Below are 27,179 nucleotides of genomic sequence, written 5' to 3' on the forward strand. Positions count from 1 at the left end.
AGGTACCTCTTCATGCTCCCCCAACCCACATCAGAGCAGTTACTACACTATAGACATCTATAGAACACATTCCTTTCCTCCTGGGAATTTCCACTCATTGCTCCCCCAATATGACATCTATCTAAGTCTCTATTCACTTTTGTGGCAGCCACATCACACTTGACTTCTAATTGGCTTGTTGTCAACCAGACAAGCAAGCCCCTCCCACATCCTCACCCCTGAACTACTGTCCTCTATCCACAATGCTCTCAAATAAAAGTACTCGAGGGTTATATGTAAATGTATATTACATTTCACATGTATGTTTCAGCCCGTTATTCCTCCCTGTCAGAGGCCCTTTTGACAGCTGATTTTGTCTCACACAGACCTCTCTCCCAGCTGAGTGTTATCCTTGACCTGACAGACAGGCCAGCAACGACCAGCATTGCCAGGAAGCGATGGGCCTGGAGGCGCACTTTGAGCCTCACACTGATCTTCTCATGAAGAGGTCTGGGCTCCAGGCAGGGAAACAACCATCCTCACCTGCGGCCAGAAGACCTGACAGGCCACAGGTACTGAAGACATGCCATTTTTCCTATTAATTTCAACCTTTCCTCAACAAATCTTCCTGAAGGTACTGCCTATGAAGTGGGAACTGTGTCAATGAGCGATGAAAGGTCCTAATGACGTTTGGGGCGTGGGTAGAAAAGAGGCCTAGAGAACTGTGAACTGGATCATCAGATCCTGAATCAGCTGTGGGGTGAGGTGGAGAACTGAACTTGTGTCAGGAAAAAATGAATTTATACGGATAGTATCTGCTGAAGGCCTACTGTGTGCCAAGCACTGTATGGCATTCTACATCTACAGTAATTCCTTATCTCAACCCTAAATCAGGTAAGTACTGTTATTTTACCTACAAGGAACCTAAGGCTCATAGAGTCTAGGTGATTGCCCAAAGTCGCATAGCTAGTGACTAAGCTGAGAACAAACCAGGCCTTCCCAACTCCAGAGCTTATGCTTGTCACACAATGATATATAAATTTTTTTTGTCTCCCAAACACTCCCAGGGAACAAGCAGAGAGATCTGGAAGGTCCCTTAGCAAGAAGCCCACAGGAACAGAATGACCCACTAGCTTCTTCCAAAGAGATGAAAGGATGAAGAAAGGAGGAATGCCAGTGCTACTGAGGAAGCATCCACAGCACACCCAGCCCTGGGCCCTGAGGCACTGCCCAAGTGGCCAGGGCACCTTGGTGAAGGAGCTTCATGGCCATGCTGTCCAGTTCTTGCTCTGACTCGTTCCTCAGCTGCACTAAGGAGAGGAGGCTCAGCAGCAACGGCAGGTTCCCCGAGGCTGTGAGGAGCAAGGAGGGCTGGTCAGGGGTCCTGATGTTCAGATCACCTCAAGGTCAGACAGACACCCCACCCCGCTGTAAATGGTTTGCTGGGATTTAACCCTACTTCCTACCTTCTTCCTTCTTCATTGGGAACAGGGGCAACTGATATACTGAGTGCCAACTCTGGGTTGGGTACCAGGAATTCAACATTTCACTTAATTCTCTTAAAACCATGTGAAACAGGGATCGTTATTCCTATTTTGCAGTGAGGAAAACTGAAACCCAGAAAGGCCAAGTGACTTCTTCAAGGTCCCACAGCCAGTAAGTGGCAGGGCCAGGACTTGAACCCAAATCTGAATCAAATGCCCACAGTCTTTCCACTACGTGTTTCCACAAAATCTCATGGCTCTTAAATACTATTATCAGTTAGATGTGGCTTATCCTTCCCTGCAAAGGAAGAACTCAGCTTCTCCAGACACCCTTATACCCACCTCCAAACCCCCATCCTCAGTCAAGACTGGACCAAGTGCCACAACTCTCCTCCCACTCCCTTTTTTTTTTTTTTGTGAGGAAGATCAGCCCTGAGTTATCATCCATGCTAATCCTCCTCTTTTTGCTGAGGAAGACCGGCTCTGAGCTAACATCTATTGCCAATCCTCCTCCCTTTTTTTCCCCCGAAGCCCCAGTAGATAGTTGTATGTCACAGTCGCACATCCTGCTAGTTGCTGTATGTGAGACATGGCCTCAGCATGGTGGGAGAAGCGGTGCGTCGGTGTGCACCCGGGATCCGAACCTGGGCCACCAGTAGCGGAGCGCGTGCACTTAACCGCTAAGCCACGGGGCCGGCCCTCCCACTCCCTCTTAATTGCTTGGAAATTTAATTTAAAAATTCAACTTTCAAAAAATAGGAAAAGACACACCAATCCCAGCCTTTTCAGTGTCTTCATACAGTACCAAACATCAAGCTTCCTTGACTCCAGTGAGTCCCATTCCAGATTTGGAAACTATCCTTCTGGATCTCACTGGGATCTTCCAATATATCACAGATCCACCCTCCTCCTGCTGGCTGCTGCTGCCTCCCTGGCCTCCCCCATATTTCCCGCTTTCTTCTTCCCAACTAGGGGCTGCCATTATTGTGACAAACAGCTCTGAGCACATGCTGTGCAGGGTGGGGACATGCATGCATACATCAGACACATCCACTCATGCTAAACACACAGAGACATTAAATATAATTAAACACACACACACACACTCCAAACCAAATATAATGAGCACTCACTCTCCAATGAGAGGAAGGATATAAAGTATAGCTTGATGACACACTGGTCTGACTTTTCTTTTGAAGAGAAAACTGATTCTGTCTCCTGGAGCAGATCTTATCAAGGACGCCTACTCCTTACTGACCTTCAGGTCAAAACATACCCCAGCAGCTGCAGACTGACCTCCTGAGGGGGAGGCCCCACGCTCCACTAGCAGATGCTGTAGGATCAGCAGGAAGTGACCTCGGATGAGACCACCCACTTGGACATCCTCATTCCTCCTCAAAAAGGTCCTCAGGACAATCAGTACCTTGCGGGCTGTGTCCACTGGGCTGGAATAGATGAGGTCCTGAGCAGGAGAGAAGAAAGTCATAACTCAGAGGGCATCACAGTTGGGGACAGGTAGTAAAGAAGAACGGGGCTGGGAAAGGACCCAGGATGATGGTGTCACAGAACCTGGGGAAGGCAGTGCTCACTTACTCAGCACCTATCATGTATCATCCTGTCGAATAGGTCCATCCTAAACAGGAGGAAACAAAGGCTCAAAGAGATTACATGATGTGCCATAGGTAACTAAGCCAGTAAGTGGCACAGCTACGATTTGAATGCAGGTCTCCTAACTCCAAGTCCAAAACCCTTTCTACTTTCCAGGATGCCTCTCTCAAGCAAATGGAAGTATTAGGATCAAGAAGAGGTTATTTCAGGACAGGGGACCTGAGTGTGCCTTAAAGGAGAAGAGGAGAGGGGGATGGAGATGTCACAGGGCAGGGAGAGAATGGGTTAGGACAGATTCAGGGCAGGAAGGGAAGCGAGGACCAGGTCAGGCCCCTTGTTTGCCATGGCATCTGGTTATTTTTGCCCTAAGCTATAAAGGCCTTGGGTTCAGAATGTGGAAAAAGACATTGCTTTTTATTTGCTTTCACAGTTATTTTAATGAGTATATTTTAAAGGCAAAGCCAGTCAGAAGCTACACCAGAGGCTATCCCACAGCTCCTGGCACCTACTAGCTCAAACAAGCCAATTCCTTTGGACAGGCTAACATACTGGGCCAGTTATGGCTGGGTGCTATGAATCCAAGGTCACAAACAGACTCCCTTTCCAGGGAGGACAGCTCCTGACACACAGAGAGACATGGCTACAGGGCACCTGGCTAGACAAATCCAAATGTGCTGATCACTGGATGGCACCAGGGTTGGCTCTTCACAAACCTCCACAGCTGCCAGAGAAACAACTATAATATCAGTAGCAACCACTCAGTTAGGCTCATAATGTCAGGTACTGTGCAGTGTTTAAACAGTAGCTGTATGTCTGTTTATACATTATCTGTATCTTCAGAATAACTCTTCCAGGTAGGTGTCACCCCAATTTGTCAAATGAGGAAACTGGGGCAGATTAAGTAGTTTGCCTATCAAGAAAGCAGTGGTGTTGTGAATTCCACTATGAGTTAATGAAGGGCAGGGATGAGATCAGCTTCATCTTTGTCATCCTGTAGGGACTCAGAAAACATCTCTAGAAGGAGAGGATCACGAATGGGAGGGCTAGAGGGAATCTCAGTTCATTTCTCATCAACCCTTTTACTTTATGGAGTATGAGGCTGAAGCCCAGAGGGGGCATGATTTGCCCAAGGTCACAAGGCCCAAGGCCAAACCAGTTTCTGGGTCCTGCTCCTTCACCACCACCACATGGCTGCCAGAATGCCAGAGATGGTCTCTCAGGAACCTGAGTTAGTAAATTTTAAAGGTACAAAAGGAAGGGCCTACTCAGCCTTTGGTGGCCATGCTGAATGCTGGGAGGTGTGCACCCCACCACATGGGTGAGTGGGAAGGCCCTGGTAGGAACATAGCCCACTCTGCAGTCTCTCCTACCCAGAGCTGTCCACAACTCGCTGGGACTGGACTGACCAGGGTGATGTGGCCAAGCAGGGAACAAACAGAGCTTCTGTGACATCATTGTTTTTCATATCTAAACAACCTACATGAAAGACCACCCATTGATAAGCGTGGCAATTAACAGCTTTGTTTTCAGCTGTTAATTACCCATGTCAAAAACAGAAATTGGTACCAACACATGTTTTTAGACCCTTTTCCCCTCCTATGGCTAGAAGATGGGGAGAAATGGCAGGAATTATATATATATACAGACAATAAAGCTGTTCCTCACTATTTTTTTTTATAATTTTATTTATTTATTTATATTCCCCCCAAAGCCCCAGTAGATAGTTGTATGTTATAGCTGCATATCCTTCTAGTTGCTGTATGTGGGACACGGCCTCAGCATGGCTGGAGAAGCGGTGCGTCGGTGTGCGCCAGGGATCCGAACTCGGGCTGCCAGCAGCGGAGCGCACGCACTTAACTGCTAAGACACGGGGCCGGCCGGTCACTATTCTTTTGTAACACTGATGTTTCTAGGACCTAATTTAGTGAAAAACTCATTAACTTTAGGCTCCAGTCATGGTCACGACACTTATTAGCTATATGACCTTGGGCAATTCAATAAGCTTCTCTGAGATTAATGTTCTTTATCTGGTTCAGAGTCAGTCAAAGATCAGTGAATGATAGCCTACTGTGTACAGCATACCAAGGGTATTCCTACATATTGTCATTTATCTTCACGTTATCTCCATTTTACATGTGAGGAAACTGAAGCTCAGAGATGCCTTCATCTTCCTGGATCTCTATGCAGCATCCAGTCCTAAGGGCAGCTCCTTCCTGTTGAGCTCTACCTGGTGAAGCACAAGGCTCCTCTCTGCCCTGCCCCCACCTCCTCCAGGAAGGAGGGGTGATGAGGATGGTGTACATTCAAGGACAAGAACTGGGTCACCACAACAAAAGGTGGGGCACCTGCTCCAGCTTCTCAAGGACAGGGACTCTAAGGATTTGATCTCCTGAGATTCATCTTTTCTTTGGCTTGTTTCTTTTTTATGTCCTTTGAAGCTAGTGGCCGAGGATAGCCTTCAGCTAGGGAGGGGCCTCCACCCTAGGAAGATCCAGACTGAAAAAGGGAACTGGGGAGAGGAAGATAATGAACCCCATTTTAGACAGAAATGTCAAATAGATGGTTAGCTTTATGGATCTGGAGCTCAGAGAGGTCAGGGATGGGGGCAGAGATTTGAGTCATCAGCATGCGGGAGGACGTGACCGAAGTCATGGGAATGAATGAGACAACCCAGGGAGAATGCACTGAGTGAAAAGAGAGCCTAGGACAAAACCTTGAAGAACATTAACTTTCAAGCACTAGCAGGGAGAAAACTATGAAAGAGACTGGGACGGACTATCAAGAGAAGTAAGAGAAAAACTAAGGGAGTTGGTATTACTGAAGCCAAGAGTGTCAATAAAAAGGAAGTGGACAACTATCAAATACTAACAGGTCATATGAGAACCAAAAGGTCCACTGCAATTAGCCATAAGGACATTGCTGCTGATCCTGGTGAGAATGATTTCGAGTAACAACGGGGGCAGAAGCCAATGGGGTGGAGGAATGAGTGAGATACGATAATTTTGAGAGCAGAAAACTACTTCTATAAATTTGGCTGTAAAGGGAAGGACATGAGAGTGAAAAGGGTTGGGAGGGCAGGGACCAGCGAGTCTGGGTGTGGGTAGAAGACATTCAGAGCAACCAGGAGCAAGTCTAGAGGGGCTTAGACTCTTCCACCACTCCACAGCCTAGTGCCATGACCTGAGATTTTTTTCTAGCTTCATCATTCTCTGATTCTCTCCCTGCAGTGAGGCTTTATAAGCGCCTACAAGGTGACAGAGATGAAATAAGCATCTATGATTTTCTCAAGGGCAAAGACCGACCATATCTGAATTATCTTTGTATTCCCAATGCCTAGTGCCTAGTAAGTACCAAATAAATGTATAATAAATGAAAAAGTGAGTGAATTCAAGGCCTCCAAAAACCTGCTCCTCCCTATCTCTCTCCGACCTTATCTCCTGTGATGCACCCTCCAAACTCCAAAACCACACCAGACCACTCATGGTCCCTGAATTATAGTAAACACTTTCATGCTGCTGTGCCGGCCTGGCAGCTTCCTCCCCAAACCTTTTGACTTGTCAAATCCTTTGAGGATCAGCTTATATGACATCTTTCTGCCCTCCCTGCCACCCAAGCACCCTGCCTAACCTTTATTGCCACACTGTTAGTACAGTTGTGGTTCACCGTGTCTGATTCCCTCACTGGCCTGTGGGGCAGGGACTAGGTCCAGTTCTTCCCTGTACCCTCAGTGGTCACACAAACAGCTCTCCAATTAGATGGAACACTGGATCAGGGTTGGTTTCTTTCTTGTTCTGAGAGTCAGCTCAGGTTACTGGAAAGAACATTGGACAGGGAGTCAAAATCTCAGTTTTAATCTTAACTCTTGTGACCTTGGGCAAATCTCTCTATTTATTCATTTGTTTAAAAAGAAAAAAAAAATAAGATACCATCATTAGTATCTCTCTCAGAAGATCTGAGTTCATTTTTTCTTTTGAGAGACTTAGATCCAGACTCCTAATTCAATGAGTCAGCAAATATTTTAAGTACCTACTATGTGTGAGGAACTGACCCTGAATACTTCATCTGGCAAAGAAAATCCAATATCTTAGCTCTATCCATTGCTACTTTCCCTGGCATCCCATCTTGCCTTCCTCATTTATGCACTAATGCTTTATTTTTAACCCATTCCTTCTCCTTTCTTCTTCGAAGGAAGAATTTGAGCCAAAGCATAAATGTGGCCCTGATCAAGCCAACCCATGTGTGACTTCACAAAATGACAGATCTCAGGGATGGGAGGTGAAGATTTAAGTCTGAGGGGACAGTGTGTGTGTGTGTGTGTGTGTGTGTACGTGTGAACAAGGACAGATGTAGGTACCTAAGGGCGTGCGATACATAACACGCAGGTGTTATTTCTACCACAGTCACTCCAATAAAGTCAGGGAATCGTGTTTGTTGATAATAAGAACATCATCTCTATCGGGCTGTGTCATTCTTCCTAGACAAGGGAGGGGCAACGTAGGTGAACTGGTACTGAAGGCAGAGGTTCTAAACCAAGTGTCTCCTACGTTGGTATGCTGCAATCAGTTTGGGACCTGCCATTAGTTGCTCACTAAATACAAAGTGGCAAATGTACAAATAATTTTCTTTTTTAAAAAATATATAAATTACAGGAGTTACCTCTACAAAAATGTCAGTCTCATTAATTTGTTTTCCAATGTGTTCTCTTGAGTGGAAGGAAAAAAGTGGAGTTAAAGCCAGTGTGTTAGAAACTGCAGACAACAGGCAGCCTACTTATCTAACTGATGTACCTGATAGGAATTATAGAGATGTCTTACCTTATAAAAAAGCATTGGGGTTTCTAATAATTCTGGGTATGCCCAAGGGACTGTGTTGCATGTGTACCATTTTCATGCGAGTCATGGCAGAAAAAAGGCTGAGTCCCTCCCCAATCAGACATCTCCATCTACATGCCCCAGGGGTCTCCTTTGACATTGAACCTCCAGCAGAATCTGCTTGAGAAGACTGGGAGGTGAGAGGGAATGGTGACTGAGATCAGCATTTCATAGTTACCCCTGGGGAATAGAGAGGTACATATCTCTCAGTGAGCAGACTTCCATCAGACTTAGGACAGGGTACAGATTTACAGAAACCAGGCACCCGCCAGCCAAAAGGACCTACCACTCACATGGCAACAGCAGTAATTCCAGAGGTGAACAAAAGTAGCTGCTGGTGCCTCCTGACCTCAGTAAATCATCTCCCAGAGACATAGGGCCCACAATCTCTGAATGCAGAAATGAGTAAGTGATCACTTACTAGCAAAATAAGCAGGATGCTGGGGCTGCTTCTGAGAATGTGGAACAGGGCTGCTAAGCTGGCAGGAAGGGTGGGCTGCCCAGCAGAGGGGGCATCATCCAGCTCCTCATAGCTGCTCTCTTCCCAGGAGAACCAAAGTTCCAGGACACGGTGCCCAAACCTACTCATGAGCTCTGGATACAACAGGAAGAACCTGAGCAGGAGGGGGTGGTGGGTGTAGACTAGGTGTAGGTCCGCTATGCCCTCTAGGAATTTTCTGATGGCACTGACCACAGCCTGGAGACAAAGAAAGAAAGGGGCTAAATATACCTTGCAGAGGACCCAAGAGACCCCAACAAACATAACCAAGCCATGACTGGGAAAAATGTACTGGCATCTCAGTACTACAGGACACCTTCAGTGACTCATCCCAGCACCCTCTTGTGAGAAGAAAACCCCGCTGTGCTTACCTCATGACCATGGTTCTCAACTAGGGGTGACTGTGCTCCCCAGGGGACATTTAGAAATGTCTAGAAGGGCCGGCCCCGTGGCTTAGTGGTTAAGTGCGCATGCTCCGCTACTGGCGGCCCGGGTTCGGATCCCGGGTTCGCACCGACGCACCGCTTCTCCCGCCATGCTGAGGCCGCGTCCCACATACAGCAACTAGAAGGATGTGCAACTATAACATACAACTATCTACTGGGGCTTTGGGGCGGGGGGGGAGGAGGAAGATTGACAATAGATGTTAGCTCAGAGCCGGCCTTCCTCAGCAAAAAAAAAAGAGGAGGATTCAGCATGGAATCCTCACAAAATCTCAGGGCTGATCTTCCTCACAAAAAAAAAAAAAGAAAAAAAAAGAAATGTCTTGAGACATTTTTGATTGTCTTGATTGGGGAAGTGCTACCGGCATCTAGTGGGAGAGAGCAGGGATGCCCTAAATATCCCACAATACTCAGGACAGCCTCCCACAGGAAAGAATTATGCTGTACAAAATGTTAATAGTGCCAACACTGAGAAACCCAGCTCTATAATGATACTTACCACAGTATGCTGTAATTGTCAGCATATGTGTCTACCTCCCACACTAGACTTGAGCTGCTTGAGGGCAGGGACCGTGACAGATTAATCTGTGCACCTGGCATACGGCCTGGCACAGAGGGGGCAAAGGTGTGCTGAATCATTTATTAACCCTCAAAAACCTATGTCTTCCCATTGCACATATAACAAAATTCAAATTCCTTAATATGTTATTCTAAAAATTTTATAGTTTATAGTTTTGGCTCTTTCATTTAGGTCTTTGATCCATTTTGAGTTAATTTCTGTGTATAGTATGAGGTAGGGGTCCAATTTCTTCTTTTGCATGTGGATATCCAGTTGTTCCAGCCCATTTGTTAAAAAGACTATTCTGTCCCTATTAAATTGTCCTTGTATCCTTATCAAAAATCAATTGACCATAAATATATGAGTTCATTTTTGGACTCTCAATTGTACTTTATTGATCTAGATGTCTATCTTTATGCCAGAAGCACACTGTCTTGACTACTGTAGCTTTGTAGTAAGTTTTGAAATCAAGAAGTGTGAGTCCTCCAACTTTGTTCTTCTTTTTTGAGATTATTTTGGCTATTTTGGGTACTCTACATTTCCATATGAATTTTAGGATCAGCTTGTCCATTTCTGGAAAAAAAAAGGCAACTTGGATTTTGATTGGGATTGTGTTCAATCTCCAGATCAGTTTGGGTAGTATTGCCATCTGAACAATATTAAGTCTTTTTTTCCCTAGCTTTATTGAGATATAATTGACACATAACATTGTATAAGTTTAAGGTGTACAATATAATGATTTGACCTACGTATACAATGTGAAATGATTAACACAATAAGTTTAGTCAATAGCCATCACCACGCAGTTACAAAAATTTTTTTCTTTGTGATGAGACTTTTAAGATCTACTCTTAGCAACTTTGAAATATACACAACAGTATTGTTAACTATAGTCATCATGTTGTACATTACATCCCCAGGACTTATTTATCTTACAACTGGCTATTAAGTCTTCTGATTCATGAACACACAACGTCTTTCTATTTATTTAGGTCTTTAATTTCTTTCAATGATGTTTTGTAATTTTCAGTGTACAAGTCCTTGCACTTCTTTTTCTACATTTATTCCTATGTATTTTATTTATTGACGCTATTATAAATGGAATTGTTTCCTTAATTTCATTTTTGAACAAGTTATTAAAGACATAAGTCTACCTTTCTGAATTCTCCCCACTTTCCTATCTCCCACATAACTTAACAAAGGCACACTAAACTAGGCTTCCTTCCTTGACTGGATAGACTGGGTAACTTACCACTTCTGTATCTTAAATCTTGCTTTACTCTCAGCCTGAAAATTCTCCCTTTACCACCTGTATCTCCTCCACAAAGCCTTTCCCAGTGCAACAATCAGATACAACTTCTCTCCCCATGTGCTTCCGTAGCTCTCGCCCAGGCTTCCAGCTCCAGGAGAGCATTCATTGCTGTTGTTGCCTGCCTTATAGGAGATCTTTTTGTCTCTCCTGCCAAACTGGTGCTTCTTGAAGGCAGAGAATTTGTTTGATTCACCCTAACCCTGACAGGGCCCCGCACAGTACCTGGCACATGTCAAGGGTTCAATCCACATTGGTTGAGTTACTAAAATGTTGAGAAGCAAATAAATAATCATGTACATTGAGTAGTGTTCAAGGGCTTAGGAAATGCTGATCAAACTGGAGAGAAGTTACTAAAAAGAGCTTCCAGGAATAAGTAGGGCCTGACACTCCGAAATGTCTATTCCTCCAGAGACACCCACACTCCAGCTACTGGGAGGTCCTCACACACACATCCGGATACACACCAACGCATCTTCTCTACTGCTTCCTACAGATGCTTAAGGACTGTGGGAGTCAGAAAGGACCTCAGAGGTGACTCTGGCTCCCCTCTTCACTTCTGGATGGCAAGCCCAAGGCCAGAAAGGGAAGGAAACTCCACCAAGGGTGCCCAAAACATTAGTGGCAGAATCAGAATAGAGATCTAGGAGTCCTGCCTTTCACTGCAGTGCATGTTTATAAGGTCATCCTGCTGCTGCACAGAGTACTCACAAGTAGATGACAGCAAGGAAGCCTTCTCATAGAAAATACTGCATGAGGAAAGAAAGGTCAGAGACAGAGGCAAAAGAAAGAACCAGGAGCCTGGAGGCAAATCTCCTGAGGAAGAGGTCCATAAACCTCCTTAATGTGTCCCTTCCAACGCCACCCACCTTGAGCAATCCCATTGCCCACCAAGGCCTCAATGACTTCATGAAGTACTCCTCTCCCCACAACTCCTCAGCCCTGCCAGGCTGCCCAGAACAAAGAGTTTCCCTGTCTCCAAAAGCCTCAGGGCCCATGTTCTGCCCTCTAACCTCTCTTTCACCTCTCTCCTAACCTTTCTTTTCACTCCATTCAGAACAACTTCCTAATGAACTAGGGCAACATGAATCTACATGCATAATTCTCAAAAATAATGTTGAGTAAAATGAATCAATAAATAAATGGGGAAGAAACAAAAGATCTTCCTTACAGTAGAATTCCAACTAAAAAATACAGAAGGAATGATGGAGTCAGAAAATCACCATTTTGCAACCTTCATTCAGCCAGTAATCATCAATGGATGCTAAAACTAGTGGGAGAAAGTTTGATGAGGAGCAGAATATATAGACAGTTGCAAACGATCTTCCCACTAGATAATTATTAATTACAAAGAGACAGATAGGAACTTTACAATGGAAAAATCTAGCAATATCAAGTATTCAACACAAACTTCACCAATAATAGGAAAAACCATCATCATATGCCTCCTGAGGACACATCACTTGTGTAGTATTCTTACCCAAAATGCACAACCTAAATCTAATAACGAAGACATAGCAGAAAAACCCAAACTTAGAAATTAACAAAAGAAGTGAAAGACTTGTACAATGAAAACTACAAAACATTTCTGAAAAAATTAAAGAAGACATAAATAAATGGAAAGGCATTCCATGTTCATGGAGTCCAAGACTTAATATTGTAAAAATGTCAATACTACCCAAAGTATTCTACAGATTTAATGAATCCCTACTAAAATCCCAATGACTTTTTTGCAGAAATAGAAAAACACATCCTAAAATTCATATGGAATCTCAAGGGACCTGGAATAGCCAAAACAATCTTGAAAAAGAACAAAACCGGAGGACACACACTTCCTAATTTCAAACCTTACCACAAAGCTACAGTAACCAAAACAGTGGGGTACTGGCATAAAGAAAGACACGTAGACCAATGGAATAGAATAGAGAGTCCAGAAATAAACTCTTGCACATATGGCCAAATGATTTTCGACAACAGTGCCAAGACTATTCAGTGAGGAAAAGACAGTCTTCAAAAAATGCCTCCCTCTTGGGGCCGGCCCGGTGGCGCAAGCGGTTGAGTGCGCGCGCTCCGCTGCGGCGGCCCGGGGTTCGCTGGTTCGGATCCCGGGCGCGCACCAACGCACTGCTTGGTAGGCCATGCTGTGGCGGCGTCCCATATAAAGTGGAGGAAGATAGGCACCGATGTTAGCCCAGGGCCGTCTTCCTCAGCGAAAAAAGAGGAGGATTGGCGGATGTTAGCTCAGGGCTGATCTCCTCACAAAAAAAAAAAAAAAAAAAAAAAAAAAATGCCTCCCATCAAATCCTGGGTCCTGGAAAAACTTGATATCCACATGCAAAAGAATGAAATTGGACCTTTACCTAATACCATGTATAAAAGTTAACTCAAAATGGATCCAGACCTAAATCTATAAAACTCTTAGAAGAAAACATAGGGCAAAAGTTTCATGACATTAGATTTGGCAATGATCTCTTGGATATGACACCAAGGCACAGGCAACAAAAGAAAGAATAGACAATTTGGACTTTATGAAAATTTAAAAATTTTGTGCATTGAAAGATACTATCAACAGAGTAAAAAGGCAATCCACACGGGGCCAGCCCGGTGGTGTAGTAGTTAAGTTCGCATGCTCCACTTTGGCGGCCCAGGGTTTGCAGGTTGGGGTCCCAGTCGCGGACCTACACACCACTCATCAACCCATGCTGTGGCAGGCATCTCACATAAAATAGAGGAAGATGGGCACAGATGTTAGCTCAGGGCTAATCTTCCTCAGCAAAAAGAGGAGGATTGACAACAGATGTTAGCTCAGGGCTAATCTTCCTCACAAAAAAAAAAAAGAAAAAAAAAGGCAACCCACAGAATGGGAGAAATTATTCGCAAATCATATATTTAATAAGGAATTAACATCCAGAATATACCGAGAACTCCTAAAACTCAACAACAACCAAAAAAACCAACCAACCGTATTCAAAAATAGGCAAAGGACTTACATGGACATTTCTCCAAAGAAGATACACAATAGGACAATAAACACATGATAAGATATTAGACATCACTAATTATTAGGGAAATGCAAACCAAAACTATGAGATAACTTCACATCCATTAGGATGGCTAGTATCAAAAAAACAGAAAATAACAAGTTTTGGCGAGGATGTGGAGAAATTGCAACCTTTGCGCACTGCTGGTAGGAATGTAAAATGGTACAGCCGCTGTGGAAAACAGTATGGCATCTCCTCAAAAAATTAAAAATAGAACTACCATATGATCCAGCAATTCCACCTCTGGGTATATACCCAGAAGAATTGAAAGCAACACCTCAAAGAGATATTTGTACCCCATGTTCATAGCAGTATTATTCACAACAGCTAAAAGGTGGAAGTAATCCAAGTGTCCATTGACAGATGAAGGGACAAGCAAAATGTAGTACATACATACAAAGGAATATTATTCAGCCTAAAAAAGGAAGGAAATTCTGACACATGCTACAACATGGATGAACCTTGAGGACATTCTGCTAAGTGAAATAAGCCAGTCACAAAAACACAAATACTGTGTGATTTCACCTATATGAGAGACTTGGAGTAGTCAAAATTACAGGGACAGAAAGCAGAATGGTGGTTGCCAGGGGCTGGGGGTAGGGAGGAATGGGGAGTTATTGTTTAATGGGCATAGAGTTTCAGTTTTGCAAGATGAAAAGAGTTCTGGAGATGGATGGTGGTGAGGGTTGCACAACAATATTAACGTACTTAATAGCACTGAACTGCACACTAAAAATGATTAAGATGGTAAATTTTATGTTTGTGTATTTTATCACAACAAAAAAAGGATAAATAAATACATAAATATAGAAAAATAAAATTGAGTTAAAAAATCAAGTTGTGGGCTGGCCCCGTGGCTTAGTGGTTAAGTGCACACATTCCACTACTGGCGGCCCAGGTTCGGATCCCGGGTGCGCACCGATGCACCGCTTCTCCGGCCATGCTGAGGCCGCGTCCCACATACGGCAACTAGAAGGATGTGCAGCTATGACATACAACTATCTACTGGGGCTTTGGGGAAAAAAAAAGGAGGAGGATTGGCAATAGATGTTAGCTCAGAGCCGGTCTTCCTCAGCAAAAAGAGGAGGATTAGCATGGATGTTAGCTCAGGGCTGATCTTCCTCACACACACAAAAAATCAAGTTGTGATTATATGTTGCCATTTATATATCTATATAAAATTTTAAAACATGGAAAACAATGTTATATGTCATCTTTGGACGCACACCTAAGAGGGGAAGCCTGGAGGTGCCTGAGCTACCTTTCAGGTTTCCACACCACCAATGGTAGATGTGAAGAGAAGGCCCCCAAAATCCAGCCTTGCCACCATTTATTAGTCTTGAAGCCATAAGGATTACTCCTATCATGTCCTTCTGCCCTGATTACATTAGTCATCTCAGGAAGCCCAGAACTTCCAGGTTATCCTCATATGGCTCAGAGCATGCCCTTTTTTGTTTCCATCTCCCACTCTTATCCAGCTTCTAAAACCCTTCCACTGTCCCTTCTAGAACTCACTCACAGTTCCCTATTTCTTGTACCTTTTCTTTGAATATTCCCTTCACCTTGTTGCTTTGACCCTCTTCCAAACACCTGTTTTGCCTACAATCTCTCAAGTGGAGACTATTTTCGCTCCCACCTCCTTAGTTCCAAAACCTTGACCTCTAAATTCTCTGTCTTCCTCTGTTCTAATCTCCTCCACCTGCCTCAGCCATTCATGCCCATGGTCGTGCCCCTAAATCTTGTCTTTACCAAGAACTGCACCCTCCCCAATAATCCTAATTTCAAGCAACCCACTTTTGCTACCATCCCTCCTAACTTTCCAGCTCACTCCCTCTATTATTTCAATCCAACAATTCTTTGACCCCCATCAGAACCAAAATCTTCAGACATATCCTTTTCAATCCAACAATTCTTTGACCCCCATCAGAACCAAAATTTCAGACATATCCTTTTATCCTCTCTTATTCTCACATCTCACATTGATCCATCAAGAGATCCATTGGCTCCAGCTTCAAAATATATTCAGAAGCTGACACTTCTCACAGCCTCCTGTACTATCTCTTGCTTACATTACTGCTGTAGCCTCCTAACTGGTTTCTGTTCTTCCACCTCTGTACCCCTTTGATCTATTGTCCTAGCAGCCAGAGTGATCCTATTAATTCAGCCATGAATTAAACCACGGGACTGTACAAAATCATCAAAGCAATAAGTTTAGAAAGAAAAGAAAAGCAGTCAAAGACTGAGCCCTGGGGTACTGCAACACTTAGAGGTGAGGGAGATAAGAGAGACTCAGCAAAAGGCAGAGACAGAACAGCCAATGAGGTAGGAGGAAAACCAGGAGTACACAGTATTCTAGATGCCAAGTAAAGGCAGTGTTTGAAAGAAAAGAGATACTGTTGATAGGTCAAGTGAGATGATGACTAAATACTGCCTACTGGCTTTAGCCACGTGTCTGTTATTGGTAACTTTGATAAGTGCATTTTCAGAGATGTGGTAAGGGTGAAAGCCTAACTGGGGTAGGTTCAAGAGAGAATGGGACAGCAGGAAATGTATAAAACAAGCCTGAAGTATCTTGTCAGACTAGAAAGCCCAAACTCTGTCAAAAGGACTCAGGAGCCACCCTAAATAGGCTCCCCTCGGCCAAAGATAGGACAATTCGAGCCTCTAAAAGATAATAACTACAGTGGATTAAAATATATCAAAGATTTTTAAATCCACAAGTTCATAATGATATAAAGAATCTCTCTGGTCATCTTTGAAGAATGCTAGGAAACAAACTCATTTTTTTGAAAACTGACAATTAAAGGGAAAGAATCAAACATTCAACCTACGCTTCCTATACAATCTACTGTTCAGGGTAATCGATTAGTTGATGAGAGAAGTTTCTTTTTATACCTGTATTCCAGTTAATAAAGACAGAATGACAGAATTAGGATGTTATTATTTTGCAATCCCTAATGAATTAATGGATCTATGCAATGATCACCAATGGCTGCTAATACCACAAAAAGAGAGACAATGGGACATTATATACCTAGGTCTATCTTACTTGAAAATCTGTGCACTTCCACTATATCTTCCTGCTTCTATTCAAATTAAACCAGGTCTTCTTATAACATATGTGCCCCAACAGTAATCAAAAAGAAGCAAAATTAGGGGCCAGTCTGGCGGCGAAGCAGTTGGGGTCAGCCTGGTGGCAGAGTGCTTAAGTTTGCACGCTGCACTTTGGCAGCCCAGGGTTTGCAAGTTCGGACCCTGGGTGCAGACCTATGCACTGCTTATCAAGCCATGCTGTGGCAGGCGTCCCACATATAAAGTAGAGGAAGATGGACATGGATGTTAGCCCAGGGCCAATCTTCCTCAGCAAAAAGAGGAGGATTGGCAACCGATGTTAGCTCAGGGCTAATCTTCCTCACCAAAAAAATAAGAGGCAAAATTAATAATCAGTGAAAGAAGAGTATCCTTAGGTTGAGTCCAAAGGGTCCACATCCAAGAAGTAGAAGCAATCATCAATGAAAAAGGTAAGAGATGCAGTGATGAATCAGACATAGTCCTTGATCCCCAAGAGTTTACAAAGAAACTGGAGAGAGAAAACTTGTACACATACAACCACCATCAAAGCGATACAAAATCAGCCTGATTAACAACGATCTGGGTCCCAGTAACCCGTTTTGTTTGATAAACTGTTACCAGAAGGAGATAACTCACACCTCTCTCCTTCTGCACAAAACAGCGGTGATACTAAGGGCCTTGGGAGTTGGTCAAGTCTGAGTTGGAGTCCTGGCTCCCCCAACAACTAACAGTGTGAACTAGAGAAAGTTACTTTAACCCAAGTCTTGATTTTCTTATGTGTAAAACGGAAATAATAATCTCCACATCCCAGGACTGTTAAGAGAATTAGCTAAGTTACACAGGCTCTGTCTGTGTCAGCACCCTACCTCCCTCTACTCCCTCAAATTTCTCTCTTTCTCTCTCTCTGCCACCCCACTTCTCTATACATCTATCATCATGGTCTCCCAAGGAACCATAATGTAAAGAGGTGCAGGAGGAGGAAGAAGAGCCCCAGGCTTTTTGGTCCATACCTCATCTAGTGCACTGTCTTTATCTTGGCAGACTGCAAGCAGATAAATGGAGGCTCTGAAGACCACCAGTGGAGGCTGCTCACCCTGGTCCTGCAGAGACAGGAGGAAGCTTTGCACAGCCACAAATAACTCTGCCTCTGAGACAAACCTGTCAACCAAGGAGAATATGAGTGAGAAAGACAAAGATGGCTGTCCTGCCTTGCCACATCCTCCCTCAGCCACTGTCCTTCTGCCCCTGGCATGTCCACAGCCTAATGACACCTTACACAAACACCATGCTGTATGTACTTACAAAGCATTGTCACACATGCTCAGCATGGTTCTATGCCTTGTGCAAGGATCTGTTAGGGGTCAAGGACTCCTTACTCATACCTAGAAGGTGAAGCGTCACTCAGCTGGACCAGTATTGTTAAAAAGAAGGATGCTGGGGCCAGCCCCACGGCTTAGCGGTTAAGTGCGCGCACTCCGCTATTGGCGGCCCGGGTTTGGATCCCAGGCGCGCACCGACGCACCGCTTGTCCGGCTATGCTGAGGCGGCGTCCCACATACAGCAACTAGAAGGATGTGCAACTATGACATACAACTATCTTCTGGGGCTTTGGGGAGAAAAAGGGGAAAAAAGGAGAAGCATTGGCAATAGATGTTAGCTCAGGGCCAGTCTTCCTCAGCAAAAGGAGGAGGACTGCCATGGATGTTAGCTCAGGGCTGATCTTCCTCATACAAAAAAAAAAAAAAAAAAAAGAAGGATGCTAGTTCAATGGGCTACTTTCTGGGGGAGAGAGACGTCTATGTTTGTACATGCAAGGGAGATGGAGGTGAGAAGGAGACTGACTTTTCACTATATATCCTTTTATACCTTTTGAATTTTCTCTCAGGGTATGTCTCACCTATCAGATTAAGTACCAAAAAAAATTTAAACATTTTAAAATGAGTAATACTAAACACAATGTGGTATTCTGGATTATTCCTGGAACAGAAAAGGGACAGTAGAGGAAAAACTGGTGAAATCTGAATAAAGTTTAGTTAATAGTATTGTACCCTCACATATGTGGTCAAATGATTTTCAGCAAGGGTGCCAAGACCATTGAATGAAGAAAGGACAGTCTTTTGTCTTTTCTTTTTTTTTTTTTTTTTTTGCTGAGGAAGATTAGCCCTGAGCTAACATCCGTGCCTATCTTCCTCTATTTTGTATATGGGATGCTGCCACAGCACAGCTTGATGAGCAGTACGTAGGCCTGCACCTGGGATTCGAACCCGCAAACCCGGGGCCACCGCAGCAGAGCGTGCAAACTTAACCACTACGCCACTGGGCCGGCCCCGAAAGGACAGTCTTTTCAACAAATGGTGCTGGGAAAACTGGACAGCCACACTCAAAACAATAAAGTTGGACTCTTACCTAAAACGATATAAAAAATTAACCCAAAATGGATCCAGACCTAAATATAAAACTAAAACTATAAAACTCTTAGAAGAAAACATAAGGCAAAAGCGTTATGACATTGGATTTGGCAACAATTTCTTGGATATGACACCAAAGGCACAGGCAACAAAATAAAAAATAGACAAACTGGACTTTATGATAAAGTTTTAAAATTCTGTGCATCAAAAGACACTATCAACAGAGTAAAAAGCCAACCCACAGAACAGGGGAAATTATTTGCAAATCATATATCTAACAAAGGATTAATATCCAGAATACATAGGGAATTCTTAAAATTCAACAACAACAAAAAAACAATTTGATTCAAAAACGGGCAGAGGACTTGAATAAACATTTCTCCAAAGAAGACATACAAATGGCCAATAAGCACATGAAAAGATGCTCAACATCAACAATCATTAGGGAAATGCAAACCAAAACTACAAGATGATAACCTCACATCCATTAAGATGGCTACTTTCAGAAAAACAGAAAATAATAAGAGTCAGTGAGGATGTGGAGAAATTGGAACCCTTGTGCACTGTTGTTGGGAATGTAAAATGGTATAGCCGCTGTGGAAAACAGCATGGCATTTCCTCAAAAAAATTAAAAATAGGGCTGGCCCAGTGGCATAGTGGTTAAGTTCCCATGATCCGTTTTGGCAGCCCAGGGCTCGCAGGTTTGGATCCTGGGCATGGACCTACGCACTGCTCATCAAGCCATGCTGTGGCGGCATCCCATATACAAACTGGAGGAAAATAGGCACAGACGTTAGCTCGGGGCCAATCTTCCTCACAAAAAAAATTAAAAATAGGACTACCAGATGATCTAGCAATTCCACGTCTGGGTACATATCAAAAAGAATTGAAATAAGGGTCTCAAAGAGATATTTGTACATCCATGTTCATAGCAGTATTATTTACAATAGCTAAAAGGTGTAAGCAACCCAAGTGTCCACCGACAGATGAAGGGATAAGCAAAATGTAGGATATACACACAATATATTTTCAGCCTAAACAAGGAAAGAAATTCTGACACATGCTACAGCATGGATGAACCCTGAAGAAATCATGCTAAGTGAAATAAGTCAGTCACAAAAAGACAAATACTGTCATGATTCCACTTATATGAAGTACTTAGTGTAGTCAAAATCGTAGGGACAGAAAACAGACTGGTGGTTGCCAGGGGCTTGGGAAAGCGGGGAATGGAGACTTATTGTTTAAAGAGTACTACAGAATTTCAGTTTTGCAAGATGAAAAGAGTTCTAGAGATAGATGGTGGTGACGGTAGCACAACATTGTGAATGTATTTAATACTACTGAACTATACAAAAATGGCTAAATGGTTAAGATGATAAATTTTGTTTGTGCATTTTACCACAATAAGAAAAACTGGAAAAAATAATGTATCAATGTTGGTGTCTTAGTTTGATAAATGTACCATAGTTATGTTAGCATTAGGAGAAAATAGGTGAAGAGTATAAGGAAACTCTCTGTATTCTTTGCAACTCTTCTGTAAATCTAAAATTACTCCTGGGCCAGCCCCGTGGCGTAGCAGTTAAGTGCGCGCGCTCCGCTGCTGGCAGCCAGGGTTCGGATCCCAGGCGCACACTGACGTACCACTTCTCCGGCCATGCTGAGGATGCGTCCCACATACAGCAACTAGAAGGATGTGCAACTATGACATACAACTATCTACTGGGGTTTTGGGGGAGAAAAAAAAAGGAGGAGGATTGGCAATAGATGTTAGCTCAGAGCCAGTCTTCCTCGGCAAAAAGAGGAGGATTAGCATGGATGTTAGCTCAGGGCTGATCATCCCCCCCAAAAAAAAAAAAAATAGCTTAAGGAAGAATAGTCCTTTGATTTTAAAATTTTAATAAAATGTATAGTAATTCTTAAAACCAAAGTAAACCACTGACATTTTTTTCTGTGCACAAATAACGCCCTCAAGGATACCAAGGAATTCTCGTTAGCATTCTAGGCCTCTCTGTCTCTCAGCACTGTGACTACCCACCTGTCTTAATCCTCGCTTTCAAGATGTGAGCCCCTCAGGAATACAAGCCATGTCTCACTTATTATCTCTGTGTCCCCAGTGCCCAGCACCAGGCTTAGAGAGGATACCTTTGTAAATATTTATTGAACCGAACTGGGCTGCAGACGTGGGTCCCAGAACTCACTGCCAGCCCCCAGCTCTGAGCACTGACCTGTCCTCGTGGATGTAGGCCAGGTAGAAGAGGAGCAGGATGCAGTACTGTCTCTGGCGAGCAGCTCCCTCCACATACTGACGATCTGACAGGAAGGCAAGGCTTTCAGGGCCCCTGCTGCTTATCTGGGGCAGCCCATGCTGCAGGAGCTCAGACATTGCAGAGAGTTCTGGGGAGGGAACAAGCAGGAGAAAGCCACACAGAGAACACAGGAGAGCAGGTAATGAGCATGTGAGTATCTAATACACGAAGAGTACTGCACACAGGGTAGCAAGGGTACATCCAGGATAAAAGGAAATCAGAATCCCCTCTTCCTTTATGCAGCTTTCAGCCCACCAGGAGAGACTAAAGGTAACATGTGGAAGGACATGGATATATTCATTCATTCATTCGACAAATGTTCGCTGAGTGGCTACTCTAGGCCAGGCTGTGAGACATAGGCCCTACCTCCAGGAGGCTGGTGGGAAAAATCAGATAATGAAACAGATAATTGCAGGACATGTGATCACTGGCTTGTTCAAGTATGGAAGATGGAGTGACTCATGCCTCTTGGGGTGGGGAGAGCAAGCTCAAAGAAGAGGGAACTGTGGAGAGTGAGCAGAGAAGGGAGGGAAGAGAATCCTAGGGATGGGAAGCAAGGTGTTCAGAGGCCCAGAGGCATAAGAGGACACGTCATGTTTAGGGGCGGACAGGAGTTCAGTGTGACTGAAGCGTCAGTGAATAGATGTGGAGTGTCAGGAGTTAGAAACTGTGTGATGTAATTTGTACCTAGACTATGAAAGACTCTAAATGCTGAGTAAAGAATTTGGATTTTATCCTGAGAGCAGATTCCTAGATGTCTTATGAAACCCCTGTTTCATAAAAGAAAAGGACCTCAGAGCTTAAAATTTGAATAAAGTCAACTTTATGGAAAATTGACTACATTACCCTTATTTTCCACATTTCACCAGGAACCAGAGAAAACTCTGTTACTGTCTGACAATGCCCCACAGACTGATGTTTGGGGACCACAGCTGAAGGCCAGGAAAATTCAGATGTTAAGACTTGGTTTTCAGATAGATCCTTCCAGCAGTGGGTTGAGATTGTTTGGAGGATAAGAGACTGAAAGCAGGGGGCCAAGTTGGAGGTCAAATGAAAGGGTCCATCCTGCTAGTGCTGTGGGCCTAGGGCCAAGTGGAAGACGAGAATGGAGCATGGCCCACAGCAACGTGATAGCAGAGCCAGGTCAAGTTTCCTAATTCTAAGTTTAGTGCTTTTTCCACCAAAGCATACTATGAGCATTATGATATTATGATAATAATGAAACTAACATCCTTGAGCCTAGCCTTGCACATCCACCTGCCCTTTCTCCCGCTATATTAAAGAAAGAAGCAGTCTGCATGTAAGTAAGGTCTGCTACTCTTCCTGGTGCTGTGAGATTTGACAAAGTCTCAGGGTCTAAGGGGGCAGATACGTGGGGCTTCTCCTATTCCGATAAGAGAGGGAGCTGCCAGCAGCAGTGGGGCTGGCACTGGTGAGCACAAGAGGCTGTCGTGACGTGGCTGCCAACAAGGTCTTAGGCTACCACCATGGCAGAAGTCATCATGCTATTCTCTCCACAGGCCAGACCACATGTGAACAGGCAGAGCTGGACACCACGCAGAAAGGAGCAGCAGGTATAGTGAGAGAACTAGGACCCAAGTTGGAAGGAAGGAAAACACTTACCTGGGCTTCTGTCTCTCTCAGCTCAGTGTCTGAGAAAGACAAAAGAGAAAGACAGGTTTGGGAAGTGAGGGGAGATGACACAGTCTTCATAAATGTAAAAAAACGAAACACAGCCAGCACCAAGTCTAACCCACAAAGAAGGTATAATATTTGTTGAATGAATGAATAAAACAATGATTAAATTGTTTTATGTTATACCAAGAGAGAGGTCTAAGATAGAGGAACTCCTTAGGGCAGAGAACACATCGTAATCATCATAGCAGCACCTAGGCATGTAGCAGAAGCTCAGCGAATATTCAACAAAAGGAAAAACTTCCAGCTCTCAGCCCTGCATCTGCTGTTCCCCCTGCCTATATCCTGCATGGGCCTCCTTCACCTCCATCAGACCTCTGCTAAAATACTACCTCCTCACGGAGGCCTTCCCTGATCATACTATCTAACATACATCTCCTTCCACCAGCACCCTCTATCTCTTTGCCCAGTTTTATTTTTTTCATAGCACCTATCCATCCCTGACATTGTATCTATGTGTTTATTGTCTGTCTCTCCCAATCCATGAGAACAAGACTTTGTATCCCTAACTCTATCACCAGCGCCTATAATAGAGTCTGGCACACAGTAGATGCACAAGAAATATTTCTTGAAGGGAAGAACAAAGAAATGGAACAGGCTGTTCAAGATATTTTGAGCAGAGGTCTCCAGAGGTAACAAGCAGACAGTAAGAGGCCTGGCGTAAGGGATGTTGCAGAGGACATGGTCGGGGGAAAAAATGGGCTTGATAAGCTTCAGTCCTTCTCAACTCTTAGAGTCTAAGGGTCCAGGAGCCTTGGAGTCCATCATTTTTTGATTCTATTATCTCACCTACCTAGGAATCAGCCTATAGTCCCATCATTCCCTGATTCCATGGTTCCTCCAGGCAGCTTCAAGCAAAGGGATCTTATTACTGTTCTGACTCACTATCCAGCCAACCAGCAAGACATCCAGACTCTAAAAGACCACCACGGACCTCATGAGTGGTCAAATTGCAGCACTTTACCTTCTTGGCACAGTGGTCCTATCTTCTCTGGAGCTGAGAGGAGGTTGATGCACATGTAGTACAGGAAACTGGAACACACCTGGTTTAGGGCTGAGTGACTTAGAGGGAGAAGAGGAAGACAGAACACAAGAGAGGACATTGCTGCTTTGGCTGGGACAGCATTATCCCTGCCATGTACTGGGGCACCACTGCTTTCTGCCAGAGTCCAGTGAAATTCTAACCATGGCCCTGGTAGAGGAGGTCTGGAGGTGGCTGTGAAAAGTAAATATGGAACCTGCTGCCCACAGCTGTAACTTAGGCACTTGGCCCATATAGGCATTCACTAAAAATTTACTGAAAAAATAAATCAAGGAGGGCTACTAAGCTCCAATTTAACAAAACATACAAACAAAAAAGTGCTCCTGGGTCATGAAAGTGCTGGGTAGCACTAGAAAAAGAGAAAGCTGTTAAACCCAAGATGGGCAGTTAAGAAAAACTACAAACATCCAAAATTGTGACTTTGAATCCAGATGGATCCCTGTATTCTCTCCCGAACACTGGGTGTTCTGTTCAGAGATACGGAGAGAGAGCTAGATACCGCACTGTGGTCACCTTGTGCGCTGTAGGCAATAACAAATGGAATCTGCCAAGTAAATGCAGAGACAGGTGCCAAACCATAAATGGGAAGGTACAGAAGCCTGCTCTAGAAACCTAACACAACAGAGACTGAGGCGGCAATCTCTCTAATTTGAAGAGTTTCTCCTCTGGGATTGCTGGGCTGGCAGCAAATAGAACATGATTCTTTCTTGATGGACACTGCATCCCTTACCCTCTGAGGGCATCGGTTTCCCCATTTGTAAAATGGGGAAAAAATGAGGGGTCAGACAAATGATCTCCAAGAACTCTTCCAGTTTTGATGTAACAGGTGCCCATCCAAGTCTCACATGGAATGAGAGCCTTACCAGAACCAGATTAAATAAAAGCTATAGAAGCACGTCCAGCTCATACCACCAATTGCTGAGCAATTCTGACACTGTGTCAATCTCCCCACAGTCCTATGACTAAAACACCCCAGTCAGAAATTTCCACTTGTCCAGTCAAGAAGGACGCTGGCCCCTTGGCCACTAATTTTGCCTGGGACCATACATACCTCATGCCGCTGCAGAACCTGGCCTTCAGTTCCAGAGTTAGTTGTATGAAGGATGAAGCAGCTTGGGAAAAGTGCAAAGAAAGGAGACAGCAGTTTAAACCAGACTGTTAGAGAGACTCCCAATATGGGTGGTACCAAAGAGTACTAGTTTTGAAGTCACACAGTGACTGGATGGATCTGCTCCATCACTATCTAGTAGTGTGACTCCAGAACACTTATTTAACTTCTCTGAGACTCTGTACCTCGATATCTATACCTCACAGGTTGTTGTGAAACTAAGTAAGACAAATGCATACAGAACATCTAACAAATGCTTAGCTCAAAGTAGGTGCTGAATAACTGTTCATCTTCTTCCTTTCTGAATTATCTTCCACTACAATCTGATACATTTGACAAGCACCAGGAAGGACACATCTGCTTGTTCTATCCCTCCTCCCAATTTTGTAGAAAATAACCCAGTTTCAGATTGAGGAAGAATAAAGGATAGCCACTGCTTTATCCCCATCTCTGAATTGCCTGTGGAAAAGGATTGGTTCTCAGACCTGAGGTCAGGTAACAGTTTCTGTGTTAGCTGGTGACCCTGGCCCAGGCCCCTGCACTGCCTGCCTCCTCCCAGTCTCCCCCCCATCCCTCTCATCCCACCCCAAGGCTCTCTGTCAAAACTGACCTCTGTCCTGCCCATCCTGGGCCCCTGTGAAAGCAGGATTCTAGACAAGGAGAACATCAAGAGCTCCCACTGCACCAGTTCCAATGTTGGGGATAATCTGTATTCTATCTTGGGCCTAAAGTATACGGCAGGAAATTAATCCCTCCATGTTTCATATCAACTTTCCAGAACAGCAGTTTAACCCATGACTCCCCCAGGGAGGGGGCGCCCAGCTTGCCTGCTGGAAGGGGTCCTCTTGCCTAGCCTCTTGGAGACCCAGAGTTTCTCCATCCCCTACTCCAGGTCTCTGCCCCGCTCTTGGCTGGCAGTGCCTGCTTCCCACTTCTCTCTTGCAGGTTGGGCCCCAACCTGTTCTACCTGGCTTCATGCTGCATAGATCTCCCTGTACACCACCTTTCTTTACATCCCTTGCTCTCCACCACTGCCCCCGAGAGATCTACAACTCTGAAGCTGCACCCATCCAGCACCCCAAGACTGGATCCTCTTGGCTCTTGAAGCATGGCAGGCAGGAGGAAAAGAGGAAAGAAGGAAAAGTATATGTCAGTTGTCACAATGACTAAGGGGTACAGTCATTCAGGAAATCTACATAAGTTATCTCTTTTAATTCTCATTATTATCACCATGTTCTAGCTGAGGACATTGGAGATAAGAAAATTAATTTTCCCAATGTCAATAAACAAGTAAGGGATGGGGTAAGAATCCCAACCAACATGCTAATGACAAAAGTCCTGCTTTTTTTCTTTCACACAGCCTCCCACCCTCTCTTAGAAGCTCCCACTCACACTTTCTAGGTGAAATAGTTTCCTAAGTGTTTCCTGTGCTTTGTTCCTGGAGAAAACAAAGATCCCTCCGAACTGTGATAAGAGACCTCCCCAGGATGACCCAGACCAGCAATCAGAAACGCCCTCAAAATCCCAAATCAACTTTTCAGACAACTGCAAAAGGCATGCCCCTTGTCATCCCAGCTCTGGATCCTGGCTCCTTCTCCTTTCCAAGGACCTTGCTCTGCTGATTACCCAAGAGTCTCTCTATTGCTCCTTCCTCTCAGCTGCTAATCAGAATAAATATTTCTAGTGTTAGGGAATAGAAAAGCCCTTCCTAACTCCATGTCCCCCTCCAATTATACCCCCATTTCTTACCTCTTT

At 44.2% G+C, this 27,179-nt stretch overlaps 1 protein-coding gene across 1 annotated transcript in view; it reads right to left on the reverse strand.

Annotated features, from left to right (window-relative positions):
• The window catches only part of MEI1 (meiotic double-stranded break formation protein 1), a 75,189-nt gene that overhangs the window by 19,367 nt on the left and 28,643 nt on the right, over positions 1–27,179 (reverse strand). Inside the window, exons 16-22 of the mRNA XM_058568258.1 lie at positions 25,368–25,428; positions 24,239–24,336; positions 21,499–21,667; positions 17,876–18,023; positions 8,364–8,639; positions 2,760–2,925; positions 1,227–1,331 (exon numbers count right to left, since the gene is read on the reverse strand). Coding sequence (XP_058424241.1) covers positions 1,227–1,331; positions 2,760–2,925; positions 8,364–8,639; positions 17,876–18,023; positions 21,499–21,667; positions 24,239–24,336; positions 25,368–25,428 — 1,023 coding nt within the window. The remainder of the gene's footprint in view (positions 1–1,226; positions 1,332–2,759; positions 2,926–8,363; positions 8,640–17,875; positions 18,024–21,498; positions 21,668–24,238; positions 24,337–25,367; positions 25,429–27,179) is intronic.

This window comes from Diceros bicornis, chromosome 25 (assembly GCF_020826845.1).
Source record: "Diceros bicornis minor isolate mBicDic1 chromosome 25, mDicBic1.mat.cur, whole genome shotgun sequence".
In the NCBI taxonomy this organism is placed as follows: Eukaryota; Metazoa; Chordata; class Mammalia; order Perissodactyla; family Rhinocerotidae; genus Diceros; species Diceros bicornis.